The sequence below is a fragment of the Artibeus jamaicensis genome, unplaced genomic scaffold, assembly GCF_021234435.1.
Source record: "Artibeus jamaicensis isolate MK-2021 breed Jamaican fruit bat unplaced genomic scaffold, CSHL_Jam_final scaffold_369, whole genome shotgun sequence".
NCBI lineage: Eukaryota > Metazoa > Chordata > Mammalia > Chiroptera > Phyllostomidae > Artibeus > Artibeus jamaicensis.
The window spans coordinates 24837272-24865254 of NW_026522042.1; the positions used below are offsets into that span (position 1 = coordinate 24837272).

The 27983-nt window shown below is 45.6% G+C and overlaps 1 protein-coding gene across 2 annotated transcripts; it reads right to left on the reverse strand.

Moving 5' to 3' along the window:
- Nucleotides 1-13: 13 nt before the first annotated feature.
- On the reverse strand, nt 14-27983 carry OTULIN (OTU deubiquitinase with linear linkage specificity). Of its 2 annotated transcripts, XM_037154557.2 has the most exons (7): nt 27719-27982; nt 19571-19647; nt 13605-13699; nt 9672-9815; nt 6563-6688; nt 4437-4706; nt 14-1936 (listed from the first exon to the last, which is right to left on the reverse strand). In XM_037154557.2, the coding sequence occupies exons 1-7, from the start codon at nt 27844-27846 to the stop codon at nt 1742-1744; spliced, it is 1035 nt and encodes a 344-aa protein (XP_037010452.2). In that variant the 5' UTR covers nt 27847-27982; the 3' UTR covers nt 14-1741. The 2 variants fall into 2 exon arrangements, with proteins under 2 accessions (XP_037010452.2, XP_053513294.1); XM_053657319.1 differs by lacking the exon at nt 9672-9815 and having other exon boundaries at nt 27719-27983.

The following is a 27983-nucleotide window of genomic DNA, read 5'->3' on the forward strand; positions in this document are numbered from 1 at the left end:
TTACACTTTTAAAAATATTTAAGAATGAATGGTATGTATCTCCTGTTATGTCACAAATACTAAAATGCAGCATCGAAGCCAACAGGCAGTCATTCTGATGACTTCAATTTGGCTTCTGGGCACCTCTTGTCCAAGGCACCACTGCATGTCACAGTGCGAAACACAAGCCTCTCCACTGCCCCCACGTTTGGAGCAGAGTCTGACCCAGTGAGTCGGCATCACCGAACTGCGGTGCTCACGGTGAGGTCACAGGGAAAGCACTAACGTAACGATCTGCACAGTTTTGTGTGTCGAGTTTTCTCAACTAAGAATTTTAATTTTTAAATGAAAGCAAAGCTTAGGTTAAAGAAAGAAAAAGACTGTCCCTCTGAAAGAAAACAATTAGATAGTTTATAAATTTTATTACATTGGACCAAATAAAGATTTAAGTTATTCTAAACTAAAGCTCAACACTTCGGGGCGGCATCACCTCCGAGCCCAGGCGGGTGCCGCTGGCACTGCCCGGAAGAGGACGCGCCTGGCTCCTGAGAACAGTGCCCGCGGCCCCGTCTCCCGGGGGTGGACGATTCAGGCCGAGGCCGACCGTGCTCTGCCAGGCTGCCCGAGGCCCTGCAGCAGCGCTTGCAGCCAGAACACTGCCTCCCTCAGGCCTCCGGAACCCAGTCAGGGGCAGACACAGCTCAGCCACACTTTTGCACCCAGTTCTAGCACACGCTCCTGCTTAAGCTGACTCATGAGAAACCTCAGGCACTCTGCTGTTACTTGTTCCCTACCAGCAGAGGAGTTTCATGAATCTGGGGGGGAAAAAAAAGGCATGAAAAGGGCACAGGAAGACCTGGACCTAGTTCATCCCACCCCTGAAGTCAGATGAGTGGCTGCAGTCATTCAACTTTGGTCTCCTTCTCTGACAAAGCAGCTGGATCTGAGCACTGTTCTGACCGTAACAGTGAACCTGTGGGCTGCAGAATAATAAACAGCTCCCGACTGAGAGCTCAGTCAGCCACAGGCAGCACTCCCCCGGCTCACAGAGCACCACCTGCGCCCCGCACCAGACCTGGTGTGTCCACTGCCTCAGGCACCGATCAGGTCCTTAAAGAGCAGGGATTTCCAGGTGCTGCCACCTCCCTCCTACCCCAGCACCTTCTCCAGCCTTTAAATAACTCGCTTTTGGGCTCAATTCTTAACCTTCTATTAAATGCTCTGTCTAGAATTGGTTTAATTAGTACGTAAATCCAAACCACTACTTGATGGGACTAGCAGAGGACATTCAGCCTGTGCCATTAAAAGACTCCGTCCCAGAATCAGGCCAAGTAAGCAGACAGTGTAGCAAGGGCATCACAGAGACCCACTACCAGCAAAACAAAAAAATTACTATCTTAAAAAAAAAAAATCAAAAGCCAGCTGACTATTAGAGAAAGTTTGAGTTGAGATATAAAGAACATATTCCTCTCCAAAATAAGTCTCTTTTTACAAAAGTATTTGTTTTATGGAAAAGATATAGTCTGCACCTTCCAACAAATGTGCTCTGAAGGCACCCGGTACAACATATTGCTTCATAATGAGGGAAAAACTTGGTTAACTCATTATCCAAAGCTAGTCTTCAGAACTCCTCAGGCCAGCTTGGCTCACAGGGCACAAGAGCTCCCGTAAGTCACCCTAGGAGCCCAGCAGGCCGAGGCCCGAGCCGAGGAGCTGCCTGCACACCGTGGCCCCAAGGCCAGACTGTCCAGGTGCAAGGCCCTCACAGACTGGTCTCCTCACACACTCGGACGGGGATGTTGTAGTGCCGATCGTCCTCGGTGATCAGGGTCACCACCGGCCAGTCCCTGGGTGGGTCTGTGGGGTAGACTGTGATGAACTCTTCAGTGCTGTACTTGGAGAGCCGGTACACCTGGATGGTGTGGCGCACAGCGTAGGCGAGAAGGAACATTTCAACCTGGGGAAGCAAAGCAAATGGGTGAGTGGAGAGCAGCCACCCTGAAAGGTGCCACTTGCTACCTGCTCCATGCCAGGTGTCCCAGGCAGTGCACAGCACCGCTGAGGCACAACCCTTCTTCCTCTCCACGGCCCAGCCCCAGTCCTCTTTCGTATGGTCATTATAAACAGATCACCAAGAATGGATCATATGTCTGATGACAGACTTGTAACCAGAATTTATAAAGAGCTCTTCCAACTCAACAATAAACCACAAAATGACCGGTTTACAAATGGGGCAAAGAATCTGAACAGGCGGTTCTCCAAAGAAGACATGCAAATGGGCAGCACGCACGTGACGAGCCATCGGGGCCGGAATCAGAACCACGGTGAGGCGCGCTCACAGCCTCCGAGTGGCCGGGAGGAGCAAGACCGACGGTGAGGGGGAGCCACTGCTCACCAGGGTGTCTTTTCTTTTGGGGTGACGAAATATTCTGGAACTTGATACAGGTGGTAGTCGCACAACACGGTATACGCACTAAAGGCCCCTGAGCTGTGCACTCTAAAATGGTTGTTTGTATGTGACATGAGCCTCAGTAAAAAAGCAGCAAGGATGTAGAGAAATGAGGCCCTGACGCGGTGCTAGTAGGAATGACAAATGACACAGTTGCTTTAAGAAACAGTTTGAAAGGAAAAAGACTCATGGACATGAACAACAGTGTGGTGATTGCTGGGGCGGGGGTATAAGGAGATTAAATGGTCATGGAAAAAACATAATGAAAAATATAATTTAAAATTTTTTTAATAAAAAAGTGTTTGGCAGTTTCTTAAAATTTTAAACAAAGAATTACCATATGACCCAGCAATTCCTAAGAATATACCAAGAGTACTAAAAACATGTCCACACAAAAAACGTGTGCGTGAATGTTCACAGCAGGATTATTCATAACAGCTAAACAACCCAAACGCCCATCAACTGATGAACGGACGAATAAAATGTAAAACGTCCATACAACAGTGTTTGTCAACAAAAAGGAATGAGGACCTGACCCGTGGCGCAACATGTGTGGACCCTGGAAACTTTAAGCTATGAAAGAAACCACTCGCAAACCCACGTAGTCTGTGGGTGCAATTGCACGAAGTGCCCGTAGCAGGCAAGTCCATGGGGACAGAAAGGAGACTGTGGCTGCCCAGGACTGGGAAGAGTGGGGGAGGAGTGCCCGTGGGCATGAGGTTTCTTTCAGGGGTGATAAAACAGTCTAAAATTAGACTGTCCAGCTGGCAGCAAAACTCTGTAAACGTACTAGAAACCACTGAGTCACACACTTTAAAAGGGTAAACTTCATGGTAGGTAAATTGTATCTCAATAAAGCTGTTTTTCTTTTTTTTAAATGGACTCTCCATGACAGCAGACCTGTGGAGACCCAGGAAGGACTGAGTCCAGCCTAACATGTGAAACATGCTCCACCAGGTTTTTCGCTGCAAGGTATTCACTACCCGTTCAGAGGGCGCAGTAACCTACATTACGAGTACGGGTAACTTTTAAAATAATTATCTTCAGTCCTGCCTGACCCAGCATGACCACCATCTTTGTTCTTCCCTACAGACCAGGAACAGCCAAGCCAAAAAGTCAGCCATGGAAGTAAAGAGGGTAGCACTTTGGAAAGATACTTTAATGCTACTTTAGTGGTTAGCTATTCAAAAACAAAAACAAACTTAGCTTTTTAGGGTAATGTAATGAACTCACAAGAGGCAGAAAGTGCCAACTGTCAGCTCATGGGACAACAGCACAGCACTGAGTCTCTGTAAAACCCTGAACGTAGCTTTTCCGTAGAAGGTCCAAGAGCAGGCTGCGCTCTGCTGGCTACGGTGACTCCATTTCTATTCTGAAGGACACCACCTAATACAGCTACGGCTGCCAAGATGAAACAAGACCCTTCAGATGCCTCTTCTGCGTGCTGCCCGTACGTGTAGACCACCAGAGCCACAACCACTGATCCCATCCACCGTGCTGCGGAAGCCCAGGCTGAGATAACCACAGTGGTTCTAAAACAGGTTCCCAGTTCTTTATCATGCCCTTCCCTTAAGTGCGAGGTGAGTTAGTGACTTGCTAACAAATATAACGCAGTGTGAGTGATTGTGTGTAACTTCCCAGATTAGATCACAAAAGGCACTGACGCTTCTTCCTCATTCTCTTCTTGAATCACTGTCTGACAGAAGCCCAGTGTCGTGAGGACACTCAAACAGCCCTGTCTAGAGAAAGCCACACTGGACAAGGAACTACTACTACGCACTAGGGAAGCACTGAGGCCTCCCCCCGCCAATAGCCAGGTGAGGGAACCAATCTGGACAGAGGTCCTCCGGCTCTGGTGGAGGCCTCAGGAAACTGCAACCACCTGAGACTCCAAGCCAGAACCACCCAACTAGGCCGTTTCTGACTTACTGACCCCCCCAAACTGAGACAATGTTTGATAGTTAAAGCTGGTGTTCTGGACTAATACACTCCAAAAGTTGTAACTCACCTGTTCAAGGCCACCAGTGTGTCCCACCTGGTTTAGATGGTTCCTCAGTAGCTGTCCAGGGTCACTTGATGTGTCCCGAGCAAACAGAAGCACAGAGAAAAATGGTACTTCTTTTCCCTTCTCTTTATCATCATACAGTTCAATGGCTCTGTTTAGCATTAAAAACTTTACAGCTTCGTAAAGGCTATATTCTTCCTCTTCATTTGTGAACAATTCATCACAAGCCGCCTGTCTTGCTTCAGCAGTTCTCAGTTCAGCCAAGCCTGCCCACTGCGATAAAAAAGTTACAGAATAATTACATTTTTGTTCCAAAAGTCCCTGGTATACTTCCATACCACTAGTACAAAATCATGTTCAAAAGTAGGCAAGCATGGGTCACGTACCCATGCTCACAACGTTCAAGTTCGCAGCTCACACAATGGCTCCACTCATCAGACCACACAAACTCCTCATTCAGCTCTTGCCCCGCTAATTTGAAATGAAAGTACAATGCACCAAGCAGAATCACTGGGACCAGGGGAGACAATCTCGAATCCCTAACATTCCAGGCAATGAGACTGAACCAGTGGATCAGAAACACTTAGAGAAGACCTCGCGTGCACGAGTGTGAGGCCTGGGTGTGCAGTGGTGAAGGACAGCTAAAACTACTCCTCTCTGTAAGGGGCTCTCAGGTATAGTTACCCTGACACCTCAAGCCAACCTTGAAAAGTGAAGGTGGGCAAGGAAGATTATGGGGTCTCCTGAATATTAGCTTATAAACGTAATCTTATAACCTCTTAACAATATACATGAATGAATAAGTAAGTTTCAAACAAATAAATCCATTCAGGAAATTCTTATTGACTCCTGATTAAGAACAGAGCAATGCTAGGTAGTCAGCTAAAATAGGCAAACTCTCCCCATAAATACATGGACTTTTAAGTAAATGAGAATAAAAGATGTTGACGTAAAACTAGTCCTTATGAATCACCAGTAACTACTACTCCTCTGAAAAACCATTAAAACTTTACATTCAAGAGTGAATTTTAATAGCAAATGGTGGAGGCACAGCTCTCCAATGTTTGGGTTGAAAGCTGGAACACCTCACATTTTTCCAGAAGTAGATCAAGGTGCGGGTCAAGAGGAAGGCTCTCAGTCGGAGTCGGGGTGGGAGAGCCGACCGCTGGGCCCGAGTTCTCTCGTGTGTGAAATGGCGTAACCACAGCAGTAACACTGTGGCCACTGCGAGAATTAAACACACAGGACATTTAGTGTACGGCCTGGTCCATGGGAAGTGTTAGTAATGCTGGCTCAGATTGGTAACGAACAACTTTCACATTATTTTAAACTGAAAACACTTCAACATTCCCCCAAAATGAGGATGTAGTGACAGCAGACAATTTCCTGAGAACGTAAGAGGGAGAAAAAGGAAACTGTCCCCAGCGGCCGAGCTGAAAAGCCTTCCCACTTGCTCACTCACTCCCACAGGGCCAGAGCTCTGCCCTCAGCCCTCCACTGACCTGGGGAGTGGGTGGCACGGGCCTCCAGCCCCCACAAATGCTGCGCTCTGCTCAACAGGCAAGAACAACAGACTCCCTATGTCCTTCTCTTCCTCCCACCCCTTCGTCACTAGTGTTCCTTTGACATGTATTTTCCAGTCAGCACTTCGGAAGTACACACTAAGTTCCAGGAAGGTAGAGTCTTCAGTTCATGCGTCAGTAAGATATTCCTGAACGCCTACTATGTACCAGGCTCGGGTCTAGGCAGCCTTTCACAGAGCTGAAAGTCTAATGGGGGTGGTGGCATGAATTCCTATCACTGATATTACTATAAGAAGTAAGGACTAAATGTATCCCTGAAACTTGCCGGTATGACTTACCACAAAGACTACATTTGTTACGGCTTCCTTTTAAGAAAGTTAAACAATTCATTAAACATAGCATTTCCTCCGAGAATACATGATATTGGTATTTCTGTTTTACCAAAGACCTCACCAGAAGAGTTTGTGTTCAGCCAAAACTATTTTGCTTAGAAACAAGCCAAGAGCATTTGGTATGCACTTAGTGAGGACTAAGGAGGGTTCTGCTGGGGTGATTAGGAGCGGGAGCTTTGCACTTCTCGGGAAAGGGAAAGTACACGTTCCAAACCTTCTTCCTTAGCAGAGTGAGGGACTCCTTAATTTTATCAACTAGGTCCTCGCTCTTCCCCTCAAATTTCAGTCCAAGTTTCCACTGCTTGATCCAGCTGTATCTGTTTATGAGTTTTTCTGGTAACTAGAGTATCAAGAAACAGAGAGATAAAAAATGTTAACCTTCCAAAAAGTCCATCGCACAGTCCAAGCCATAAGAAACCATGACGCCTACAAACCCACCTTCGTTTCCAGGACTAATCCCTGCAAACCCATCATGTGGGTTTAGAATGGACCACCTGAAGCTGACAGGCAGGCGGGCACTCAGAAAGTGCTGCCCCAGGAGGGCTGCCCGGGTGAAGTGGTGGTTTGGGTTGAGATGCAAGCGCTCAGCCTGCCCTGCACGGCAACGCCAGCCAGGAGCGGTACCCAGCACTCGGTGACAGTTCGTGACGGCGCGTCTACACAGAAGCCTCTCAGCTCCCCGGCACCTGTCTCCGGAAGGTGGTACTGGGCACGTGACGTGGTCCAGCTCAAAGTAAAAACCTGCTCCCTTCCTGATTCGGAAAATAAGACCTAATTTTGATATTAACATACATACTCTAAGTTTTAATATTCAATGAAACAATTATCTAGTTCAACTGCTTAATCGATACAGTAAGCTAAAAACAATGCAACCGAGAACGAGCAGCAGCAGTTCAGGAGGCTGTGACGGCCCAGCGCACTGAAGGAGCAACAGCTGAACCAGAACTTTGCCTGCTTCCCTTTCTTTTCCTGGAGCATTTGTTACTTTCCCTAACCGTCAGTGGAATGTGGAGTCTGAAAGGCAAGCTGGGACACAGCCTGATGGGGACAGCACGGGACTCAGACTCTCCCCGCAGCCCTGGGTGTGCCCATGGAGGAGACTCATATAACTAGGTTGGGAACAGGCATGTCCTGCCGCTGCTATGAAATTTAGAAAGGGAAAAAAAAGTTTACACTCCAAGTCAAAAGATCATTAAAGAATAATTCTTACACTATCCTATGAGGAGCCTGAGCTTGTTGAACAGTTATAAATAGTTTTAAATGAGACCATATGTTCAGTTCTTCTGGAACCCAAGAGCCTGAGGAACTTTTATAAACAGCAGTTCCAGTTTTACCTTCTTAATCTAAAGCAATCATGTAAAATGAAGGCGGTCTCAGCTCCACAAAAAACAAAACCACTGGAGGGGTGGGAATCCCTCTCCGGGTTACCTCAGTGAAGCTGACCCCCACTCACTCACTAGGGGGAGGGGCTTATCCTGATGACAAATGACCACCCTCGCGAGAGCCACCCAGAGCTCTGTGCCCACACTGTCCAGCATTTTGCCAGCACATGGGCAGCTCTGATGTAAACCTTCAGTTAGGTTTTCAGATTTATCGCCAGAACCTAAAATGCCCTCAAGTGGCAGCAAGCTGAAATCACAACTGGGCACAAGGAAGTGCACATGAGCAGAAAATTCCTGGCTACACAGCTGTGAGCTGGGAATCGAGGAAAGGGAAGCCCAGAAGCCCCTCTGAGCACCACAGGACACTGTGCAGGTATCTAAAAAGCAGGCACAACATTCAACTGAATTCCTCGGGGGACCCCAAAGATCTAACTACACAGCTTTATACCGGTATGCTGACTGCATACCGGCTAGTAAAACAGGTAATCAAAGGATGGACAGGTAGTACCTTCCACCCACTTGTCCGGGTTTTGTACTTTGAGGGTGTGTGATCCCTCATCCACCCAACAGACCTCTCATTAGCTTCACTGACAGCTAGTTTTCTCCAAAAGTCCTCTTTATTCTAGGCTCCTTAAACTTCAAACACCCCAGCTCCTTTAGCTCTTCCCAAAAGGAGATGAATCATCTCGGTCATACTCCCATCTGTCCCAAGGATGCAGGCACAGGGCTGCACTTGCTCCTTGAGATGGGAGCTGACCAGCCCAGTTCAAGGCAGGACTGTCGTTGTATTTTAGAAGTGCCCCTTTTAAAACAAGAGCTTTCCTATCCACTGCCGGCCACTGCATCAGGTGGGCTCACATGGGGATTGCAGTCAATCAAGATGCTGATCCGTTTTTGCCCCCTCAAGAGTTGCTGGTAGGGCGGCTCTCCCACAGCTAGCACTTTTGGTTTTGTTTCTCCTTTAATATACATATATGAGCATGCTGGCTGGTGTAGCTCAATGGATTGAGTGCAGCCTGCAAAGCAAAGGGTCGCTGATTCAAATACCAGTCAGGGTACATGCCTGCGTTGCAGGCCAGGTCCCCAGTGGGGGGCACATGAGAAGCAACTACATATTGATGTTTCTCTCCCTCTCTTTCCCCTCTCCCTTCCCATCTAAAAATAATAAAATCTATCTACATCTATATCTATCTATGTATCTATCTATATATGCACAAGACCTCTGATTTTCTTCCAATCAATGTCATATTATCAGTTCCATTCAATCCAAACTATTTTGGGATATTCTATCATCCAACCTATTATGTGACCTCATCTGATGCGTGTCATGGACATTTGACACAATAATATATGACTTCCTTGGGCATCACTACCACAATGCCGACTTAAAACACTGGAGAAGACCTAGCATGGGACACAGCCCCTGACCTTCACCTCCCCAGGAAGCCTCCCCCAGAGTGACATCTATTGTCCCTCTTCTAGGCTACTGTTCAACCACCTACTAAGCAAATTCTCCTAAGACTATGCAGAGGGTGCTAGTTTCTTGAACTAGTGCTAGAATTACAGAAATCTGCATCCTAAAACCCCAGAAGACTCACTCACTATACATGGGCCCAAAAAAATGGGCGTATATTGTAGAATATACCAACCCATTCACGCAGATACCCTGAAGTCAAACTGCACCTAAATGCTTTTTATAAACTCTAAACACCTAATTCACAGCTCAATTATTAAATAAATTTTATCATTTTTCTCTTCTGGGAAATACTATTTCTGGTTACTTTACTATGCAAAATCACCACAACCACACAAAACCAAAGGACCCACAGGCTGATGTCATATAGCAGAGAGGACTATCACAGCACATGGGCAGAAAAGGGAAGTTTTTCTCACAAAAACGACGAGAAACATTGTGGACTCAAACCTACAGTAGCAGCGTACCAGCGTGAGGTCCGGAGCCTGCAGCCAGGAGGGCAGCGCTGCCGGCTGGCTCATGGCCTGGAACAGCGTGGCCCTCAGCGCACAGAAATTATCTCCGCGGACTTGCCTTATGGAGGTGAACTTCTGAGATACCTCTTCGTAGCCCTGGGTGAAAGCATCAAAGACTTCAAAATGGTTGTTACAGACTTCAGGGAGAGTTTTATTTCTGTGGAAAAACATACCCCGTTCCCTGAAAGACTGGAAACAAGACTGGCTGAGTCCCTTGTGTAAGACATTCTAACTCCTTCTTTACTAATCAAAAGGTATTAACAGATGCTAATACTGTACAAAATACTGGCATATGTTAACAGATGCAACACACCAGAACATACAAAATAATACATATTTTAAACATTATTAAAATACTAACCACTCCCAAAGCTGAAGTTATACGTCCCTTTCTAAGCAACTGTCACAACACTTAGGTACTGATCAACGACACTATGCAGGGTTTAATCAGTGTTTAAACTGACCCTAAACCTTTAATGAAGAGACAGAAAAGGAGAGATGTACTAAATTTGTATCTCCATACACAACCCCCCCAAATTTCCATGGCACATTTTAAAGTCTATACGCCTTGGCCAGGTAGCTTAGTTGGTGAGAGTGGTGCCCCAATATGCCGAGGCTGCCGATCCAACCCCAGGTCAGGGCATATATACATGAAGCAACCAATGAGTGCATAAATAAGTAGAACAACAAATCGATCTCTCTTAATTAATTAATTAATTATATTTTAAGGTCTGCATGCTAGGAGATATCTGGATAATTCTGTTAGCCTTTTTTTTTTTTAAGTGGATTTAACTGTCATTCTTGTTCAGTCTGAGAGTGAAAGGAGGAAATGAAAATGTTCGGTGGCACGCTCGTCACTCAGAAACAGCCACCATGCTGGAACATTCTGAAGCACACTCCCAAAAAGGACACCAGAAAATCCTAGCGACCTGGTCCTTAGGCACCCTGATGACCTCATTTCTCTGGCCAGACACTGCTCAGACATCAGCATCAACTTCACTGCTTCCCCCAACTTGCTCGCTTCCATCCTGTCCATCCTTCCTCTTGTCCTGCTCTTCCCTGACAGTCACTGGATACCCTGCTTCCTGCCTGCACACCCAGAGGGAGAAGAGCCACTCTAACCCTGCAGACCGTCATCCCAGGGACTGGACCCTCGGTAGCAGTTGTTTTCAAGGGTCAGGCAACAGGACAATGTCCTCATATGAAATGTCCTCATATGAATGTCCTCATATGAGTAGATATGAAAGTACTTCTTTAAAACAATAAAATTTTGAGAGTCCCGTTTTTATGGAGCAGTCCACTCACTGTAATAGATATGGTCTGTCAAGCTGACTCATGTCTGCTAACTCTTCCCTGTGGGGGACCCTCAATTACACTGAGTACTCACAATGGCTAGGTCAACAGCAACTGCGCCTCTCCAAATGCACAAATTACTCATGCTATTTCAGAAGTGAGGCAAACTTTTAAAATTAAATTTGGATTTATACACACCTCCAAAAGAGTATCCAAAACAAAAACAGACAGATAAATAAGGACGGGAGAAAGAACTGAGATTCAAGCCGTATGAGGCCCTGAGACGTTCTCATTTCTGCCACAGGTCTTGCTGTGATGTTTCTATAACTGATGTGCCTTTGAGTCTTTGGTCACTGAGCAGTCCAACCACAGGGCCCAAGCTTTCTCTTGAAATAAAATGACGGAGGAATAGTTTCAGCATGTGTCCCAAAATACAGGATATCTGGAAACTTAGGAGTCATCTTCAGTTATGGAGCTTTAGGTGCCTGTTGTTGGAACAGATCCTTTAAAGACACTGAGGCCGTAAAATAAAACTGTTAAGTCAGTGAGAGCTTTTACGGGGAGATGAGAAAATCCAGGCACACCTCGGAGATATTGCAGGCTCGGTTCCAGACCGCCACAATAAAGTGAGTTCTCAAAAAGCGAGTCGCAGGAACATTTTGGTTTCCCAATGCACATAAATCTTTACACTATACCATAGTCTGTTAAGTGTGCTATATAGCATATGGTCTAAAAAGCAATGTGCATACTTTAATTGTTTTAAAAGACCCACAAATTGGTAGCCTACAAAACAGTCGGGGAGGTAAAGTGCAGCACAGGGAATCCAGTCAATAGTATAATAATAACTGTGTATGACGACAGCTGGGCACAGGGAATATGAGAAACGCCTCGTAAAGTACATGATTATCTAACCTCTATGCTCTACACCTGGAACCAATACAAAGTAATAATGAATTAGGCTGTAATTGAAAATTTAAAAATTTTAAAACAGAATAAAACGACATTTTATTGCTAAAAAAAAATGCTAACCATCATGTGAGCCTGCTGGAAAAAATGGCATCGATACGCTGGCTTGATGCAGGGTTGCCACAACGCTTCCATTTGTAAAAAATGCAATAAAGCGAAGCACAATAAAATGAGGTATGCCTGTGCAGCTTAGACACCTGGTCTACTGGTTATCTAGTTTGATACCGGGATGAAGGTTGTTAGAAAACTTATGAGCGGCTGATACCCATATTCAGCAGATGGCCTCACCAGTCTAAATGCACTTGACCCCTGGCAGGAACTGAGGGCCCCTGCTGTTGCACCACTGTGTTCTCTAACAAAGGACTAAGACTCGAAGAGCTGACAGTCCAGACTTGCAGTGGGCAGAGCTGCCATTTGCTCCCAGAGCTTGAAAAGTGGCAGCTACACTCTGAGAAAGATCAGTCCATTTCTGGGCAGGCCTGAGCAGCTGAGGAGCCTGCTGAAAGACGTGTGCTACTTTCTACAAAAACGAGCCACGGAAAAGAACAAATGTATTCAAATATTTAAAATCCTAAACAATACAGTTATAAACAAAAAATATATGAGAACGTTTCTACCAAAGATGATATATCAATATCCGTGCACTGGAATTCATAATGTAAATAAACCCAAGAGAAAATGAACAAAGGATATGACACAGTTTACAGCAGACGGTGGACCTGTCAGATTGAAACTGTCATTGTTTTTTAATCATTGATTTCGGAGAGAGAGGAAGCGGGGTCGAGGGAAACATCGATGTGAGAAACGTCAATCAGTTGCCTCCCACGTGCGCCACCATCGGGGACCCAACCCGCAAACCAGGTATGTGCCCTAACTGGGGATTTGAGCTCACAACCACTTGGGGTACTGGATGACGCTCCAACCAGCTGACCCACCGGGCCAGGGCAAAACTATCATTTCTGCAGCTCAGAAAGGTCGAAAAATAGCAGTTTTGCATGGTTCACACTACTAAGAAATATAGGATTCAGGGGGCATTCAAGGGCCACCAAGACAGTGTACTGCTTAGCCAGCTGTGCAGCGGGAGTGAGTCTAGGGGTCTGACCCGAGCCATGACCCAACCCAGTTACAACAGGACCATGTGAAGGGACTCCCCAGTGTCCCACAGCTTTGGAGACTCCGTTAGGGTCACCGATCTACGCAATGGCACTGGGAGAGGGCAGGTTCTGGGATGCCCCGAGTGAAGGGAGGAGCTCCAGATCCCTGTGCGGGAGGGGCCAGGCCCCCACTGGAGGGCATGAAACCAAACCCAGGTGGGGACAGTAGGGACAGGAAACCTCACCTGGCCAGGCCAGAAGGGCATTCCCAAGTGACCCTAAGGGAATGGCTGGCCCAACTCTAAATAGCAGCCATTTCTGTGATGCTCAAAGAAATCATGCTACTAAAAAAACTGAGGCTGATTCTATTTTAATACTGTGACTCAAAAAAAGTCCCTCATCTTTGGAATCTGTTTCCTCATCTCTAAATTCAGAACACCAGTTTCATAATTAACATCTGAAAATATAAAAGGACACACTAAATAATTACCCATGACAGACAAACCCGAAATATGTGCATCTGGCATCATACCTTTTTCATACATGTGGCATTTTCTGTATTTCCCCTCCATTCCTTTTTGCAGTAGTCCATGATATCCACTTCAGGAGCTACACTTAATCTAGGTTCTGTGAGACAGTCAAACAAAAGGGAAGAGGAGGAAATAGTGAAACAAAGCATAATCAGAACAACGGTACCGCTTTACGTGGGAATGACTTTTCTCTCACTTCATTCCAAAAAAAGATCCGGGCTCCCACTACCGCCTACCATCTGGTCCAGACCACTATCCCCTCACCCCTAGGTAACTACGGGCGAGGTCCCCCAACGGGTCTCCCTCATCTCCACATGGCAGCTGGACTGAGGCTTTTAACCTAGGTTGGACGATACCTACCACTCTGGGTTCCAAGAGCTCCCAGAGCCTCCCATCTCAGCTGGAGTGGAGCTGATGTCCTTCCTGTCTACAGCGGCCTCTCCGGCCTCAGCTCCCACCACTCCCCGCACTGCCAACTCCTGCTCCACCTGTAGCCTCCCCCGTGCTCCTCCAACACACCTAGCTCTTCCCAGTACCTGCTCCCACACTCTGTGCTGGTAGACTCCATGCAGGTGTCTGCTGCTCACCTCTGACCCCCTTCTGTCATAACATCGCACACCTTCATGCTATATTCCTTTTACACTATTTTTTCTTCTTCTTGGCACTGATCAATATCCACAATATTTCTTTTTCTGTATCCCCCTGCCCAGCCTCACACCCACATCCACACCCATGTATGGACACAGGAACACATGAGCTTCTAGAAGGCAGAGGCTTGTTTTACTTCTGTCTGTGTCCTCAGCACCTGCGACTGGTCGGACACAGCTGTCCATGAATATTGTTCTGATCAATTAAACATGCAACAGTCTGAGCTACAAGAAAATGCATTTAATGATTCGTAATTAGTTTTCCCATCCACTCTACAAAGAATTAACACTTCTGTAACAAGACATATATTTGTTCTTATTAATTCATAACCTGTCCTGATCCCCCAAAACTACAAGTTATTAATAAGCTAGAAAGTAATGGGGCGCTCAACATTAGCTGAACCACGGATCTCACATGACTCTCAAACACCTCTCCCAACTTAAAAACACAGATTATGATAAGATAAATGACACAGTGGGAGAACAGCCTTTGGGTTTTCCTTGTTGCTTAGGGTCTGACTCTGTGGCCAATGCACATGCAGACACACATGCACCAGTCCGTCTACACGTGTGTTCTAGGAAGGAAGGGAAGTACGTTCTCAGGCAGATCTTGACTTCCTTTTTAAATTATTGAAGTAAATGTTAACAAAGAAATCGGGATATAAACACAGAAGTACCTTACAATGTATCCACTCCAAAAGAAATGGTACATAAGAGATATTATATTCAGCTCAATTCAACAAATATTTACTTAGTGTTAATACACATCAAACGGGTTTAACGACCACTGAAGAAGAAAAAGCAGGAATCCACGAGCCAGGGGTGATGGGTGCTGAGATGGCTGGTGGAGCAACACAGACCAGGAGCCCCTAAGCCCGTCTTGCAGTTCAGCTAAATCCATCTGTTAGATGTTAAACGTTAAGAACTGCCTATTTTTTAAAAATCTCCTGGTGAACTCCTTCGTAAGGAAAATAAACCTTGTGCGTAAAAGGGGAAATAATACATATACGGAAAACACAGATTTATCTGTGGCATTAAATCAGGACTGGCTTAGAAGTAAACAAGACCCCTGAACCATTCATTACACAGAGACCACAAATTCCACCACTGCACAGCCAATTTTCAAATAAAGACGGATCATTACAGAAACTCAAGGAACATTTTTTGAATGTCTACTTAGTAGACAGAAGAGTTGCCTTGTATCTGCCTCCCCCCAAACCAGAAGGGACCACTAATGTCCAGATTCGAGCACACTTACTGGGCCATGTTCTCCCACGAGGGAGTGCATGTTTCCTGCTCAGGAGGGGCCACCCGGGGAGAAAGTCCACCTTCCTGCTCTCCTTGATTGCAGCCCTCATTCCTGCGCATGCCAAGACAAGACCTGGCCCCTTAGCAGGGACAGCAGGCCCACCTCCTCGGGACTGAGGGAGACGGCAGGGGGACTCACCTGCTCAGAAGGCAGCCACAGGCCACAATCCTGTGCTGAGTCAGATGAGTGAGGCCACAAGGCAGAGGAGATAGGGTCCACCCTGCACAGCTGCTAGCACCAAATGGTACTTTCATTCCCATTCCACCGCTCTTTTTTGAGAGGGGCTCCGACAGGCACTGCCCACTTTCCTCTAGGCCAGGGGTGGAAGGCGCAGGAGCAGCTTAGAGTGTACACAGCTCCTTTCTTTGTCTAACTGCAACTCTGCAACTGCAACTGCAACTGAAGACTCTATCAGGGAAGACCATTTCTAGTGGGAAAAGTGGGGCAGGGCTGAAAAACAGAGTGGTAACCAGGAGACAAAATAAACAAAAGGTCTGGTTCTTAACCACCACGTGGTGACAAAGATACGGATCCAATCCTTGGAAGATAGGATGTTAATGGTGAGCCCCTCCGGAAAGCTGAGACTCAACAATAAACTATGAAAGACCAGGTAAAACTGGGGGGAAAGGGCAAGAGCTGCAATTTCTATAGTGAGCCAGACAGAAAACAATCTAGGCTTTGAGGTCCATGAAGTTTCTGTCACAAATACTCAACTTTATCATGCATGAAAGCTGCCCTGGACGATCTGTAAACTAAGACCCAACAAAGCTTTGTTTACAAAACCAGGGGCACATCAAATCTGGCTAGGAAGCCATAATATGCTCACCCCTGGAGAAGGTGAAAAAGCCCTGTTTACTAACAAAGAGAGAATAGGAAGACTTTCTGTCTTGACCTGGCCTCCGACGTAGGGGAGAGGAAGTCACCCCTGCGAATTCCTACCCACAAGCTGGCTCGCGTACAGGGCCGGGCATGAGTTCAGAATGGCCGCATGACCCTGGACACACAAGTCTACATATTCACACGAAGTGTCCCGAGGGAAGGTGGCCTCTGGGTGCCTGGCAGAACAAGGCAACTCCTCCTGCACTCAAGCCAAGGTGCACAAATTCTACACAGATACGCAAGAGCTGAGCTTATAATTCAAACCTTGAAGAAGCAAGAAGTAAGCAAACAATATTATAACAATTGGCATAAGACAACCTACCAGGATTTTCAGAAAATGGAATTAGCAGACCTAGAAAAGCATGTTTAAAATGATTAAAGAAATAAATAAAAAATAAAATAAAAAACATCAGCAAAGAAAAATAAACTATCAAAAACGACCAGGCAAATTTGGGGGGAAAAAAACAGGATGTTTCCAGAAAAAGAAAGAGAGAGCAAACAGATCTGAATAAACTGTCCAGGATGCAACAGAGGCTACAAAGTAAAAAACACAGGAAAGCATGTGTCACCGCGAGCCCCAGAGAACAGAATGAGGGCTCGCGAACATCTAATTAGACTTCTGGTTTTTGTTCCCATTTTAAATAGAGTTGTTATATCAGTTGACACACTCAGTATTTTTAGTCAGTATTTTAAAAGTATATTTTACTGATTATGCTATTATAGTTTTCCCAATTTTTTTCTCCCTTTATCCCCCCACCACCCTCCCTCCAGCATTCCTCCCCTTTAGTTCATGTCCATGGGGTGTACATGTAAGTTCTTCGAATTCTGTTTCCTGTATCGTTCTTAACCACGCCCCGTCTAGTTTATGTCTACCAATTATGCTTCTTATTTCCTGTACCTTCTTCCTCCCCATTCTTCCCCTCCTCCTCCCCACCAAAAACCCTCCATGGGATGTTCCTTTCTCTGATTCTGTTCCTATTCTATTTGTTTGCTTAGTTTTTGTTTTCATTGTTTTTCTTTTTTTTAGGTTCAGTTGTTGATATTTGTGAGTTTGTTGTCATTTTACTGTTCATAGTTTTTGATCTTCTTCAATTTCTTAGATAAGTCCCTTCAACATTTCATATAATAAGGACTTGGTGATGATGAACTCCCTTAAACTTGACCTTATCTGGGAAGCACTTTATCTGCCCTTCCACTCTAAATGATAGCTTTACTTGGATAGAGTAATCTTAGATGTAGGAGTAAATGCAAAGAACTGGGAAAGGCGATATTCACAAAGATAATGGCTGAGAATTCTCCCAAACTGAGGAAAACTAGGCACCCAGGGATGCAAACAGAAAAAAATCACAAGCAATATGTTTTTTAAAAAATCCATACTTCAAGATATCAAGGAGAAACCCCCAAAACAAAAAGGAAAAAGAGGGAAAAGACAGGATTTTATCTACCAAGGATTAGTCTGACTGCAGTGTTTTTACTATAACAGAAACGAGAAGACAATGCAATAAAGTCTTCAAACAGATTAGAGAAAACAACTATTCATCTGGAGTTACTGAAGAAAGTGAAATAAAACTTCCCGACAAACAGAGCTTCCCCACCACAGACCCACACAGAGGCACTTCCAAAGGATGTTATTTCAGGGTGGCAGCAAATGAACCCAAAGGGCCGCGATGCAAGAAGGAATATAAATGGGTCCATTTTAACCTCAGACTACTCCTGGAGGTGACAAGGCCCCCTGAAAAACTAAGATGCCTGCACGGGGCTACACTAGCAGACAGCTCGGAATCACTGTAGAGCCTTCAGAGTGGAAAAGAAGTGAGAGGTCTCTGCAGACGTAGCAGGGACGCACCGCTGCCAGAGAAGACTTCCTCCTCAGGAATTCGACTAACAAGGACACTGCTGCAGAACTGAATTCTGTGCAATCGCGGCCGTGGCAGCCAAGCACCCTCTGCCGATTTACGGAGGACCAGAAGAGTGCCGTGCAGAAGCGCGCTTCACTGACCACTGCGAGGGACCTTCCTGTGCCCACCAGTGAGGAGTCCCCTTCTTCAATTCTTGAAGAAGAATTGAAAATGACCAGTAAAACCCACTTTGTATCATTTCTTCCTTATTACACATACGATAATACTTTTTTACCATGCAGGGGTAATACCTGTTAACCATGCAGGGGTGTTTAACCCATGGCCCAAGGGGCGCATGCAGCCCAGGACGACTATGAATGTGGCCCAACACAAAATTGTAAATTTGCTTAAAACCTTTTTTTTTTTTTGCCCATCAGTTTTCATTAGTGTTTGAATATTTAATGCGTGGCCAAAGACAACTCTTCGTCCAATATGGCCCAGAGAGGACGAAAGGTTGTCCACCCCTGCAAAAAGTAAACAGAAGCTAGTTCTCCAAACGAACCAGCAGAACACACAAGACGCACAGGTAAGAAGAGAGAAAACGGCACTTGTGCGTCATCTGGGCCGTATCGCGAACTGAAACGTTCCCCACTCTGCTCCCGCACAAGGCTCGCTGGAGAAGCAGGGAGGCCCGTCACATACAGCCCTGCCAGCCGTGCGGACAGTGGAGGAGGCCAGGATGTGATGCCTCACCTTAGCAGCACTGATGGGTCCAAGGGCCCTGGACAGGTGAGAGGAGCCACCAGGACTAAGTAGAAACATGGACACGAAATCGTGGAATGATGAGAGAATCAGTGCTACCGATCCCATGGCCATTGTCTTACAGGTGGACCAAATTCACATGACCATGTGATGCAAAGACACGCTTCTCAACAAGTCCTCCCTCTCGATGAACACCGCCCTGCAAAGCCAGACCCTCCCTCCAAGAGTGTAAGGCAATCAAGAACTGAGAGAGGGTGGTGTCAAGAGATTGAACAAATGTGCACAGATGTGGAAACAACAGGATTGTAAAGAACACAGGGAAAATATTAATACTGTCATTAAAATGATAAAAACCTCAGGAAACACCATTAACCAAACAGACTTTAGCAAAACACATAATCATTGCAGATAAGACCTCACATGTGTTTCCCGGGAAGTACATCTTAAAGTTTTATGAGAATGGATATACCGATTTAACAGCATTTTCTATTACAAACAGGAGCATTCTATAAATAAAACAATTCCAAACGTACCTGGTAACCCTCTTTCATGTATAGGTAATTCTTTCTCCTTTTTTATTTCATCATCCGAGCGGTATATGTCCTCCTCACTGAAATTACACCAAACGAGACATTTTAAAAATGTGTTGCACTGACATTTTCCCTCTTATCCCAAGTACGGGTCCTTAAAAACTGACAAGACATTTCAAGTTTAACTTTTTCATATTCATAATGACAATCTGATCAAATATGGGTCTTTCACCTTAGATGCTCATGTTCCTATCATTCTCCTTCTGAGTGTCTTACTATAAATAAGACCTTTTACATCACTCTACTTGCTGCCTGGCCCTGGGCTACTTACGCCTCATTTGCATATGAAAGCATCTCAGCACGTGTCTTATCAAGGAAGCAGTGTCACAATTCTATCAAGTTCTGAGAATATAGTGCTATTAAAAGTAGTAATGAAGAATGCAGGCCAATGGCCCACTTTACTGTCACAAGCAAATTTGACAATAGCTACTCTAAAAACAATAGGCAAGCATCAATTATTAAGCCCCCAAAGCTAAAAAAAACACCAGTGATGAAACATCAGTCCCCTCTCAGTGAGACGAGAGACTCCCTGAGTGGGTCTCCCGTGAACTAACAAGAACCTACTCAGCACCGGAAAGGGAGAAAACACCACTGGTGCTAGACCAGCACGAAGTGGTCCTGCTTCTGGTTTCAGGGACTTCTGGTTTGGAGGATGCCTCCTCTCCCCACAACACACACCACGTGACAATGACGGGAAACAGAAACACTGTCTTTGCTGAAGCCACAGGACCTGCGCCAGTCCAAAGCCGGGCAAAGGGGTAGTAAGTAAATGATGGGGGACGGGGAAGCCTTGCTGCCTATGGAAGGGCATCCTCGCAAGGCAAGACCCGCTGACCCTGCAGACCCCAGAAAGGCTCAGGAAGTAGGGGAGCCGAGTACTTCAGAAGGGACAGCAGACACCCAGAGCTGAAAACAAGGAAACTGGCTGATGAAAGCACAAGGAGTGAGCAGGCCCTCGATTCCTTATGCTCCCTCTCGATGACAACACACCCCCAAGCTCACACAAGGCCAGCCGCTCCGGGCACAACAGAACACAGGAAGGAGTTGATAGGATCAATATACCATAAGGAATTATTAAGTGAGCAACTGAAGCACTCCATCCCCAATTCCCTTAGCTCCCCCGACCCCCACCCCGTCCCTTGTCTATGGCCTACTACAGCTGGGAAAAAGCTGTATTAGGGGTGAGAGGGAGAAAGGGAATGATAAAGAGGGGGCGCTAAGAGAGGTGGCGAATCTAACATCCCTGCCTCTCCCCACCCCACTGAAAGCTTCAGTGACTCCCAAAGAAGAAAGAAAGGCTAAAATCTGGACCTAAACCACCAGTCTAGCCAGTATCCTGTGGCTTCCCTGAACACACCCACACCAGTCCAAAGTTTCACAGCCTTGAGCTTTCACACCCGTGGTTGGCTCTGCCTATTCCCTCTGCCCGACGGTCACGTGCCACGGCTGGAGTGGCGACCCCGAGTTAGAAAGTCAGGGTTTACCCTCTGCTCACACCAGCCCTTATCAGCTGTATGTATGAGCATGGAACACCTCTCAGCCTGCATTTCACCCCTGAAAAGGAACCCACCTCAAAAGACTGTGAGGAGATCCGTGTAAAATAGTTAGCACTCAAAAATGTTAGCTACTCCTATGAATCCTCATACTACACCCATTAGTGCAAAGTATTAATACATAATTTGCTCAATGACCATTTCTTATCCCTCTTTTTTCTCTAAAACAAAGGTAAGGGTGTGTGTGCGCCTATTTTTTTTAGTGTTCTGGGGTTGAGGGGTCAGACTCGGGAAAGGGTACTTTCCGTGCACTCTGGCTCCAGTCAGATGTCAAGTAAAAGGCGTGATGTCACCCGTGCAGCCTGTGCCAGAGTTCAAGGCAAACAGAAACCGGAATCGCAGAGACTATACATCAAACGGCTAAAATAAAGAGTGACTAAATGTGCTGGCTCTTCGTTCACTAATTTAATGACATCTTCCAGCTACCTTGCTAGCTTTGTCAAATATGAGAGACATGCTGACCCTACAAAACAGACATTCAAGTGAGTCACTTCCAAAACACTCCCAGAAGCACAACTTTGGGCCAGCGCTTCCCTAACCATGGCCTGTTTTCTCATCTTCAAAACGAGATGACTGGACAAGATCTATATTCTATATGGTCTACATCAGCGATTTTAAAGCCTTTTCCACGTCCTGGCACACATAAACTAATGACTAAAATTCCGTGGAACACCAAAAAATAGACAGTTTGCTGATCTGACAAAAATACTGGTACAATTTTGATTCATTCACACCAGACATCTACTTTTGTGTTGGCTGAAGGCATTTTTTTTTTTAAATTCACAATCTAAGAGGAAAGAGGTCAGTGCCTCTGACTAAATAGCCAGGTATTGCATGTTTTAAAATTCTTGCAGCCACCAGGTGAAAACTGCTGATCTGCACGATTCCTTTCCCAGGTCTTACTTCTAAAAGAGTAGGAATCTGCTTGTCAAATACTCTATCTCAAGCGAATTCTGCAGCTATACCGCATGCACATTTGGCTCTGCTGTGTCCTCTTCCTCTTCGATCTACAAAATAATCAAAGTGCAATCACGACGCCTGTGCCCAAGTGTTGTGACTTCTATGAACGAACGTTTCTCATTACAGCCACAGACACAAATTCCCACAAAGGCCAACAGGAGAGGAACGGAAAGAAATCAAAGGGAAGACAGAAACAGAAAGTGAGGCTACTGGAAATTTAAATAGCAGTGTTTCACGGTATGCAAAAGAAGCAAAACAGAAATTGATGAATGGGCCCCAGAGTATATTCAAATTACTTTAACCACAACTAGATTTCTTTCAGACCGTGTGCACAAATGTTTGCTAACTTCCAAGGCCACCCCAAAAAACTGTACTATGGCCTTTAAAGTCCACCTAAAAAATTATCCTAAAGCTGTATTTCCTTGCAGAGAAAATAAGTTTTAAGTTTCAGCAAAAAAGCTCAATCAATATGGTCAAAAAAGAAAACAGTTCAGAGAAAAATGAGATAGTCATCCAACATAAGAACAACCAACAGAAGAGAGAGATGTATGAGAGCAAGAAAAACTTTTTATTTAAGAAAATACTTCACTCAATAAACTTTTGCCTTAACATTTCTTGTTTTAAACCATCACCCAAGGATATGTTTATTGATTTTGAGAAACACTGATTTGTTGTTCCACTTATTTATGCATTCATTGGTTGCTTCTATTTTTTAAAGGTTTTATTTATTTATTTATTTATTTATTTATTTATTTATTTATTTATTTTTAGAGAGGGGAAGGGAGGGAGAAAGAGAGGGAGAGAAACATCAATGTGTGGTTGCCCCTTGCACACCACCTTTTGGGGATCCGGCCCGCAACCCTGGCATGTGCTCTGACTGGGAATAAAAACAACGACCCTTTGGTTCACAGGCCAGCACTGAGCCATACCAGCCAGGGCTCACTGGTTGCTTCTTGTATGTGCCCTGACCAGGGACTGAACCTGCAACCTTGGCATCTTGGGACAATGCTCTAATCAACTGAGCTCCCTGGCCAGGGCAATGTTGTATTCTAAATTATAACCTTCCTCTTGCTCTGTTCAAAGACCTGCATAACAGTGGAATTTTGAAAACTTAATTTTAAAAAGCTTACTACATATAGACAAAATTACACTATTCCCAAGAACAAAAGCTAAGCTAAAAACACAGACCTCATCAAAGCAGAAGACATTTCTGTGAAGCCAATTTTTCAATTTGATACAAGTAAAGATGTCACATGAAAAATGTCAATGCTGCAAAGCTAACAAGACAGCATTTTAATCACCCACCATTATGAACATTTGCACCAACTTCCCCTTACTTGTCTAAAAAGTTAAACTGAGTATGACTTCCTTCAGCTCTCTGGACCTGAACACTGCAGTTCACGCTTAACTTGGCCCTTTCCTAGGAGACTAATGGCCCAGGCAGTGTTGGTAAGACGTGTCAACCACTGTGACACTGACGTACCTTACCACACAGGAAAAGCAAAGACCACTCAACCCAGCCTTTCCACACCGCTTACCGGTTCTCGAGACGGTTGAATAACACATCAAATGCAGGAAAGTACCAGCACCCAGGCCAAACGTCCACCTCCCTTCTGAGACTGGACTTTCCACAACTGGCTCATGCTATTCCACGTGACTTCCAAAGGTATCTAGGGACAACCCAGAACCTTCAACAATGAGGTTTGATTCTCAGAGATATCCAGGCTCTAAACCTGGAAGCAGGCTCTATATCCAGGTGGGGGAAACAGTGGGAGGGAGTAGCTGTTACTCTATCAAGTACAGATCCTAGGAGCGCCTGCAGTGTGAGGCAGGTAGAAAAACTCATTGGCACAATAGTGTATTTAGCAACAGCCAGGAACATCAGTTTAACAATTTGTTGTTCACAGACCTTTTGAGAATCCACAGCTTGCATCAGAACCTCGGCCCAGAAAAACATAAATACACATAGAATTTTGCCTTGAATTTCAGATATGTCCCCACCCGCCAACCCACAGTCAGCCCACGGGCCCCAGATTCAAACCCTGGTCCTGTATAGGGCAGACAGAGAAAGGCCATTGGAGTAGTCTCACTTGTCAATTTCCTAAGCATGTCTAGCCTGACCACCAGCGATGTCTCAGGGCCATCTTGGTCCTCAGGGACTACAGTATGGAGTGGCTTAACTAAGAGCAAGAAGTGGATATAGCATAGGTTTCAAATGCAGAGTGAGAATAAAGAATGAGAGACCTGCTGACACAAGCAATGAGGAAGCTTCAAAACAAGTTCAACTGAATTTGGCCAGACCCAAGATATCTTTAAATGGGATCCTAAGTTATCTCGAGAGCCATCCTCAGGGCTGTCGGGGAGATGCCAATCAACCACAACCCTCAAATGAGCTAAGGAGGGAAGGTGAGAGAGAAGGAAGGAGGAAGGAAGGAAGGGAGGAAGGGAGGGAGGGAGGGAGGGAGGGAGGGAGGGAGGGAGGGAGGGAGGGAGGAAGGAAGGAAGGGAGGGAGGGAAAGATGGAGAAGATTTAGAAAGTAGCTCATCCATGTGGTTATCAAGTCATTTTGCTCCCTTGCTAAATACAGTGAGCTTAGTGCAAAGCACAGATATTCAACCTGTTTCACCTCATAGTACACGTAACTGAATTACGAAAATGCTGTGGCACACCAAAAAATATATTTGCTAATCTGACCAAAAAATAGGTATAATTTCAATTCATTCACACCAGATGGCTATTGTTGTGTTGGCTGTTATCATTTTTTTATTGGATAATCAAAGGAGAAAGAAGTCAGTACCCCTGACTAAATGGTCAGTTATTGCATGTTTTTTATAATTTCTGTTGTTGTTGTTTTTCATCTTCACCCGAGAATATTTTTATTACTGATTTTAGGGGGAGTGAGAGGGGGAGAGGCACGGAGAAAGAGACACGAACACACGGCTGCCTCATGCATGTGCCCCAATGGGGGAGATCAAACCCCCAACTAGCTTTGTGCCCTGATCAAGAATCAAATCCGTAACATTTTGGTGTACAAGACAATGCTCCAACCAACTGAGCCACCTGGCCAGGGCAGGTATCGCATGTTATAAAAATTCTTGCAGCACACTGGTTGAAAATCACTAAAGAAATCTGTATCTTACAGTACTGCCTAGGAAATGACCCATCCCTCCCCATACCCATCACCACGCCCTTCAGAGAATCACAGTCCATACAATTAATGGCTACAAAGTTGGGCTAATGGTTTGTATTCATAATTATTGTCTTCTGAATGCATTAAAAGTGACTGCAGTTTTATGGTGTTTCATTTATTCAGGGGCAAAAATTTTACTCAATTCCTATGCAGGCCAAACCCAATTCTTTGAGTGAGAAGAACAGAGTTGGCTCCAATGACAGAAAAACACAGTTTAAAAACTACTTTAGGTGGTAATTCAGGCATTACATTATTTATTTAAATCTATACCCAACTACTAGGCTGCATATTTCATCATGTAAGAATTGATGTGCACACACTATACTGCAAAGTATAAAATAAGCAGTTTATATGATATTGTAAGCACAGTTTCTCCAGCCCTTAAAGCAAAGAGAAAGAGCCTTACTGCCTATACAACAGGGAAGAAGGCTCAAAATATAAGGAGAGGTTCGAAATTTGTTGACACCTGCAGTAACCTTCACCTCCTTTCCCTTGCTCCTTCTTGTGCTCTCATGAGAGTTAAAGGAGAACAGGGTCATCAAATGAGAGCAGGGAAAAGGGAAACTAAGCCTTAAATAAACTGCAAACTGAAACATCTATGCCAGAAAAGAAAAATCTTAAGTTTGCTGTCACAAATCATGTCCCTCTGCCTGCACTGCTGAGGAAGCCAGAAAAAGATGCGAGACAATTCCCACCCAGACACCTTGGCTCTGAACCTGCTCCTGTGCCTCACTGATCAAACTGGACCTATCCACCCGCAACTTGGTGTCGTAATGTGTAAGATGACACATCTAGGCTGGTTTTTTTAGATTCCTCTCAGCGCTGAGTCCATAATCCTACTGACAGCAGACGGAAGAGGACGCAAAACCTTTTTGTCAGGAAGGAGTGCTTCTTTCACACCATGACCCATTTCCCCGGGTGCTCAAACTCAGGGAACCACATCCAACAGAAGTTGCCGAATAACTGCATACTTTGAGAAACGTAATTCTGGCATCAGTAGTTTCTGTATCACCCATGGGGCACGAAACTGTTCAGGTGGAGGCTGAGCAGCAGCATCCAAGGGCCAGGGCCATCAAGTAGGGGCAGAAGTGAAGCAGTAGCAGTTGGGGAACTAGGGACTGTGAGGGAGGAGGGGCAGAGGCAGAAGGTGCTGAGCCTTTACCAGTTGGAGTCTGAGGTTGGTCTCCAACTTGGGGAGCAAAACTGGAGCCACAGGTCACATTAGCTCACACATGGGCCTGCTCAGTGGTTTCAACTGAGTAAAATAAAATGCTACTATTGAAAAAATCAGGGCAGTCCACACAAAAGTCAGGATAGGTGGGGTTTTTTTAAATACAGAAAAGTCTGCCACTGTAGGCTGAAACTTAGCAGACCTAACCTGAACAGAGATGGGCCCTGCTTTCCAGGAACACCTGTCCAGTTTTACTCAAGTGACCTGCCTCACTCCTGGGAGTTTGAGATACCCCACTCTACATACTTCCCAGTGGCCATTAAGCATGGATCATGACATCCCAAAGGGTATGGTGCTCAAAAAATGAGAATGTCATAGCCCACAGTAAAGCAGCACGCAAAGGAGAGTTATAATACACTCTCTGCATAGCAGGGCTGCAATGGGCCCCTTTTAAGAAAATGTAAAGCTGGAAAAAAAAAGCACATTTAAGTGCACCCTACGATTCAATTTCCCAGCCAATTAAGCTATCTATCAAACTGGTTATCTAAATGTTTCCCTCAATTTTGGAACTCAAAGGCATTTGTTACAGGCCTAGAACTTGGAAAGTGTAGAAAGGTCTCAGCCTTCAAGTTTACGTTCTGCTTCCACACCCAGCCCCTTGCAGAAATTAGAAGAGCTTCCGATTTATGCGGCCTTCTTCACAGTTCTGCAAGGAACTAGGCTAACCGGCACAGCACAGCCTTCCGTATTTAACAATAAAAGGGGAGAAGGAGTATCTGGTGAAGCCATTAACAAGCCAAACAAATTTGGGTCAGACTCCGTCCAAAATCTAACCAACAGGTGGGACGCTCATCAAGCGGCAACCTGCCTCTCAAGAACACACGTGTGGCGTGGCTCAATTTTCCTACCCGGGTGAAGGGAAAATCCACTGGGTGTTAGTTATAACACACTTCTTGGTTGTTTCCAAAGCTGCCTGAGCTTTAACTTTAGACCTATGAAGATAGCCGAAACAGGGAGGAAGAGGCACTAGGTAACCATAATTGTGAGAAGGACCTTCCCGAAAAACATTAGTACTCTCTGTCCCCGACTAGCTTGCTTAGAATCAAGGGTACAAAGGACCCTCCACCGGCTACTCCCTAGTCCACTCCACGCCCAGGCTTCCAGAGGGAACCGAGCCCGGAGCCCCGTGCCACCCCCGCAGCGCTCCGCAACTCACTGGTCCGCCTGGCTCAGCACTACGACTCTGGCGGGGCTAGGAGACGCGGCCGCCGCCTCCCGCACCAACTTCTCCGCACCGCTTGTGCCTGGCCATGCTCCAGGCTGGGGCATGGTCCCCCGACTCATGGGGCCGCCTGCGACGGCAGGAGGTCAGCGCCTCCGAGCGATCCAGGGCCCTTATTGTCAGGGCGCCCGACTGAAGCAACTGCCGCCCCCAACGCCGCCTGCTTGGTTCCAAGAGTGCACAGACCGCTTCCGCGCGC